Below are 5,795 nucleotides of genomic sequence, written 5' to 3'. Positions count from 1 at the left end.
TGCGTCAAGAAAATACAACCAAGACCGAAAAATATCGCAACAATCGTAGTATTTTATTTCGAATATTTGAATGTTACAATCACTATGGATCCTCTTATTCTACTTTTCAATAGTAAATAAATTCAAGTGTGCGCCTTTGAGCTTGATTTTGAATCTATATTTGTTCCCACGAACGATGATCTTGTTCTTGAGCTTGAGCTTGATTGCTTGAACTAGACCTTGATTCGTTCTTCGTTCTTGAGCTTGAACTTGATTTCTTGAACTTGATTGCTTGAAGCTTGGAACTTGTAGAGAAACTTGCGGCGTTTGATCCACGAGCTCTCTTTTGCTTCTTGTTATAACTTCTGATGTCTTTTCTGAGTTATGAAGACCCCTATTTATAGTTGTGGAAGAGAAGAGTTATGATAAGAATAAACTCTTTCCAACCAATCAAATTGAACTGTGACATGGCTGCATTTGATGGCCAGAACATGTCACTTGCACACGTGGCGCGATTTCATTGGCCTTTTAGTGTGACTTGGCATGCCTTGTCATTTTGACACGTGGCATGATCCTATTAGCTCTTCCGTTTGACTTGGTGCGCCACATCATTTGACACGTGGCACCAAACTGGGCTTCTAGGAAGATGATATTTTGGGCCTAATGAAGTGGGCTCATCACTTTAGCCCAATTAAATGGGCTAGCCCAATGGATTAAGACTTATTTATTCAATTCATATATGTTGGACCCATATAATTAATTCATTTATATATTAGCCCATAATATTTATTTGGACCAATATATCTTGAATTTAAAATAAAGTCCAAATTATTGTATGGATTTAATTTAAGTAAAATTTATATGCCTACACATGTGTCCAATGTTGTACGAGTTCCGAAGACATTGGAACCGGGGACGAAAGTTCAAAAGGAAGATATCGGTTGAAGAATGCAATATTTAAGGAGCAGCCACTATAAAGAATCTTTGCAATTTTATTCAACCGTTATGCAGCCATCAAGAGAGGTCTTTATTCATATTAAAACAGAGTTAGATTTAGAGATCTTGTCTCCGTGTATTTAGCTATAAATAAGAGAATTTGTACTCATTGTATACACACAAAAGATCTATATACAAAAAGGCTAAACTTACCTTTGTTTTATTAACATTCTTTCTCAATACTCTATTCTTGTTCTTGCTTCTGGATAAGCTCACTTCACAATCAGGCTTGTATTTTCTTCAAATTTTCTTAATTAATTTATTTCTATTCTTAGTTATTTTACATTCTTGGATCAATTTAATTCACGTGTCTATCCACGTTGCAAATTCAACTGTATCGTTTTACGGGTAAATAAATACGTTCTTTCTAAATTAAACAAAAGGAATATCAGAAAGATGATAATTTAGCTAAATATCCCCCAAAAAGAAGAGAATTCATGGCATTCTCCTTTCCCATTCGCAAACAAAAAACACAGTGCAGGAAGGGAACATACAAGAAAATTGCATCCAAACTTCGCAAGTATTAATTGTTAATTCACGCAGAAGGAAGCCCACAAAGATAACTAGGTAGGTAGGTAGTTACTAGTTAATTACTAGGCTGGTGGCTATACAGTAAATGGAGTACTAGTATTTACTAGGAGTAACTAATTCTATCTAGACGAATAGCTTGCTCTCATATGCGGCTGCTGATCTTTACGTACCCAAAAATCCGGTTTGTATGATTTTTTATCGGCAGACGCAAATCTCCTCAAGCTAAAATAGCGCAACTGTTCTAGTTTCTCCATTGCCAGTCATCCATCGGTGCCCTTATCACCGCCACATTAACACAATTTAGTAACCAGTAACTACAATAACAATAAATGGATATAAAAAAACCAAGAACAATGATAAATATACAAATGACACTATGCTAAAATGATCTAACTAAGATTATTTTAAAGGATAAAGTTAAATACATTGAGAGTGAAAATAATTTTTTACACTATCATAGAATTTTATCACAGGTTAGTAATATTTTTACTACATTACTAATTAGAACTTATCAACGGATAATTACCGAATAAGTAATCTAATTGTATAAAGATTTCTTATTCGTGTATAAACTAAACTCTATTAAAAACAATATGAATCTAATGTTATTCTGAGAGTTGGTCAAAGTCAAATTGATAGTCAATCCATAAGTGAGGAAGTGGATAAGAGATCAAAATTCAAAGAACACAAAAGAACGACGGAGAACATAACAGGGGAGTGAAATAGAAGACGTTACTAAATCTTCCGGTTAATTAGGATATAAGGAAAGATTAAGTGTCTAGGTAAAATCAAATTTACCAATCAACGTAGTTAATTTAGATAACAAAAGTAGATCATAGTAAAAGGTAGTAGTAGAGTCAATACAAGCTTAAAAAATGATATGGTAGGAGAACTACACTTACTAAGGACTTGTTCAGCAGAGAATCTTCTAGAAACGCCTTAAGAGAGCATTCTCCGAAGCAAATCCTTCGCAGCCGGCGACACTGACTGAAAGATCTTAGTCGGAAACCTAAGGTTCGCTCTGAGAACAGCCTCAAAGATCTCCGTAGCCGATTCCCCATAAAAAGGCGGGATTCCGGCAAGCATTATATACATAATAACACCAGCACTCCAAATATCAACCTTCTCATTGTAGTTTCTCCCGGATAACACCTCCGGCGCCACGTAATACGGCGTTCCAACCACGCCGCTCATCAGCTGCCCCTCACGGAAACACTCAGCCGAGCCAAAATCAGCCAATTTCAGCTCGTTTGAGTTGTTGTACAAAATGTTATCCGGTTTGATGTCCCTGTGAGCTACAGCGAGCCGGTGACAGTGCGCTATTGCCTTCATTAGTGGTACCTATACATAAATTATGCAGAAATTTATCAGACCTACGAAAAACTAAAATAAAAAAGCCGATCAGAAATTCTATTTACTTTCTCCTCCAATTTTCGAAAATTCAACAAGGTGCTGCTTCGTAGATCGTTCCTGATTCAAGCCATTATACGAAGCAAAAGCAAAAATTCCCCTTTTTGACCAGCAACGAGTGAGATTGTGGTAATCTGGAAGAGTACCATAACATCAACGGCTTCGGACTCGGAGAAAACCGGTCGGCTACTGAGGCGTTGAAACAAATCGCCAGAGTTGCATAGCTCTAAAACCAAATCGAGGTGAGTATCGTCCTCGTAGACATCGAAGAGACGAACAACGTAAGGACTCGGTGAAAGCAAGTGCATGATTTTAGCTTCGTTGTAAAGGCATTGCCGGTCGATGGAGTCATCGGCGATGAGGCGCTTGTCGATGGACTTGACGGCGAATTGATCGCCGGTCGCCGCCGAGTAACACTTGAAAACGGCGCCGAATCGTCCCCTTCCTAACTCCTCGCTCAGACGATAATTTCGCTTTAGTGACTCGCTCATTCCGTTTATTCTGTTTTTCACTTATTTTTGGACTAGTATTTTTCCGTTCATAGGGGTTGGTTTTATAGAAGAGAGGGTGTAGGAATTTTATGGAAGAATATTCGGTGGCGGGATTTGGCCAATGAGATGCAGCCATTTGAAGAATTTTAACGGATGAAGACGGCGTTAACTCTCAAGGAAGATTATAATTGTTAACGATTCAAGATGAAGGGTGATTCAAGCTTAGCTCGTGCAGCCATGAAGATCACCGTAAAGAGAGAAGGAGAGAACAATCTAGAAGAAGAAGAAATAGAAAATGGGAAATGAAACTTGTTATTAACATCTGTAAACAATATATATACACATCCTAACTAAATAACTTAAATTGAATGTCTAGCATAGCCACTTTACATCTAACTAGCCACTTTACAATAGACTAGCCACTTTACATAATTAAACAATAATCTCAATACCCCCCTCAAATTGGTGGTGTGAAAAACACTGCCAACTTGTGTAGAGCTGCTGAGTGCTTAACTCCTGTCAGAGCTTTTGTCAGAACATCTGCAAGTTGATATGTTGTTCCCATACGGTGCAATGAAATCAAACCCTCCTGCAGCTTGCTTCTTACAAAATGGCAGTCAACTTCTATGTGTTTGATTCTCTCGTGGAATACAGGATTCCTGGCTATGTGTATGGCAGACTGACTATCACAGAACACAACAATGGGCTTGGGAAAGGGTGTTGTAAGTTCTTCAAACAATCGATTAAGCCACACCAGTTCTCCCACTGCCTTTCTTAAGGCTCCGTATTCTGCCTCTACAGAGGAAAGGGAGATGGTATCTTACTTTTTGGATTTTCAACTGATTGGACTGTTCCCCATCAACACAAGGTAACCACTCACAGATTTTCTGGAATCTGGGCGTGCTGCCCAATCTGAATCACAATATGCTCTAATTGTATAATCTTGATCTTTAGACAGTAATATGCCTAATGTGGGGTCCCCCTTCAAGTATCTGAGCAGATGGGAAGCTGCTGTTAAGTGAGGTTCTCTGGGGTCATCCATGAATTGGCTTAAGTGTTGCACACTGTAAGCTATGTCTAATCTAGTGTTGGTGAGGAAATTGAACTTTCCTATCAACTTTCTATAGTAAGTGGGGTCTGTCAACCTTTCTCCTTCCTTAGCTTTAAGTTTCACAGTGGGGTCCAATGGAGAGTTGAAGCTGATGTGATTCATACATTAGTATTCTTTCAATAGATCAAGAGTGAACTTTCTTTAGGAAATTATTACACCATCATCTTTGTAGAGAACTTCCAGTCCTAAGAAGTAATGCAACCTTCCCATATCCTTTATTTTAAAGCTATTATTCAAGAATGCTTTTAAATCTATGATCTCCACAATGTCAGTTCCTGTGACTACAATATCATCAACATACACTGCTATGTAAACAAAAGAGTGTTCAGTTTTCTTATAAAATAAAAGGTAGTCATACATAGAATGTGCATAACCCCTTGAGCATAAAGTTTCAGTTAGTTTAGTATACCATTGTCTGCTTGCCTGTTTCAGGCCATAGAGAGATTTGTTGAGTTTGCAAACTAAACATGGGTTGTCAACTACTAAACCCTGTGGGACCTCCATGTACACCTCTTCATTTATATCCCTATGTAGGAATGAATTATTTACATCTAGTTGTGATATATACCACCCTTTCTTCACAGATATAGCTATTAAGGATCTCACAGTTGTCATCTTAACTACTGGGGAGAAGGTTTCTGTATAGTCAATTCCAGCTTGCAGAGTGTATCCCTTTACAACCATCATGGCTTTGAGTTTCTCTACACTACCATCTGCCTTATGTTTTATTTTGTACACCCACTTACATTCTATGGCTTTCTTCCCAACAGGTAAAGGAACTAAGTCCCAAGTGTGGTTGGCATGTAATGCTTCAAACTCTTGGTTCATAGTTGTTTGCCAGATAGGATTCATAGCTGCCTCCTCATAAGATGAGGGTTCACTGTCACTGCAGATATCCCTTACAAGACTTTGACTCTCAGGATTCAAAACATCAGAGGTGATATGGTGGCTATTAGAAAACAGTGCATTAAGAGAGAAGAGTGCAGCAGAACTATTGTGAGCAACAGATGGTGATGGTTTTAGTGTAGGTAGTGAATGTAAGTAATCTTGTAAATATGCAGGTGTCTTATGAGGTCTTTGTGATTTCCTTAGGACAACAGGAGTATTGACAGGTTGGTGGGCTATTGGTGATGAAGTATGGCTTGAAGGTTGAGGTGTGTCAAATTGTGGCACAAGACTGAAAGGGCTTTCAGAACTAGTATTGGACTCAAGATGTTGGGATTGGTCATGTGTAACACTGGTGCCATTATCACAATCATAAGTAAAATCAGTGCCTT

The 5,795-nt window shown here is 38.1% G+C and overlaps 1 protein-coding gene across 4 annotated transcripts; it reads right to left on the bottom strand.

Annotated features, from left to right (window-relative positions):
- Positions 1-235: 235 nt before the first annotated feature.
- Positions 236-3,705, bottom strand: LOC107813196 (phosphoenolpyruvate carboxylase kinase 1). Of its 4 annotated transcripts, none has more exons than XM_075219348.1 (3): positions 3,063-3,705; positions 2,409-2,847; positions 236-373 (listed from the first exon to the last, which is right to left on the bottom strand). In XM_075219348.1, the coding sequence occupies exons 1-2, from the start codon at positions 3,405-3,407 to the stop codon at positions 2,446-2,448; spliced, it is 747 nt and encodes a 248-aa protein (XP_075075449.1). In that variant the 5' UTR covers positions 3,408-3,705; the 3' UTR covers positions 236-373; positions 2,409-2,445. The 4 variants fall into 4 exon arrangements, 3 of the variants coding, with proteins under 3 accessions (XP_075075449.1, XP_016493908.1, XP_016493909.1); XM_016638422.2 differs by lacking the exon at positions 236-373 and adding an exon at positions 1,401-1,781; XM_016638423.2 differs by lacking the exon at positions 236-373 and adding an exon at positions 1,613-1,820.
- Positions 3,706-5,795: the final 2,090 nt, after the last annotated feature.

Source organism: Nicotiana tabacum, chromosome 8, assembly GCF_000715075.1.
Source record: "Nicotiana tabacum cultivar K326 chromosome 8, ASM71507v2, whole genome shotgun sequence".
Classification (NCBI taxonomy): Eukaryota; Viridiplantae; Streptophyta; class Magnoliopsida; order Solanales; family Solanaceae; genus Nicotiana; species Nicotiana tabacum.
This window is presented reverse-complemented; position numbering and strand designations above follow the sequence as displayed.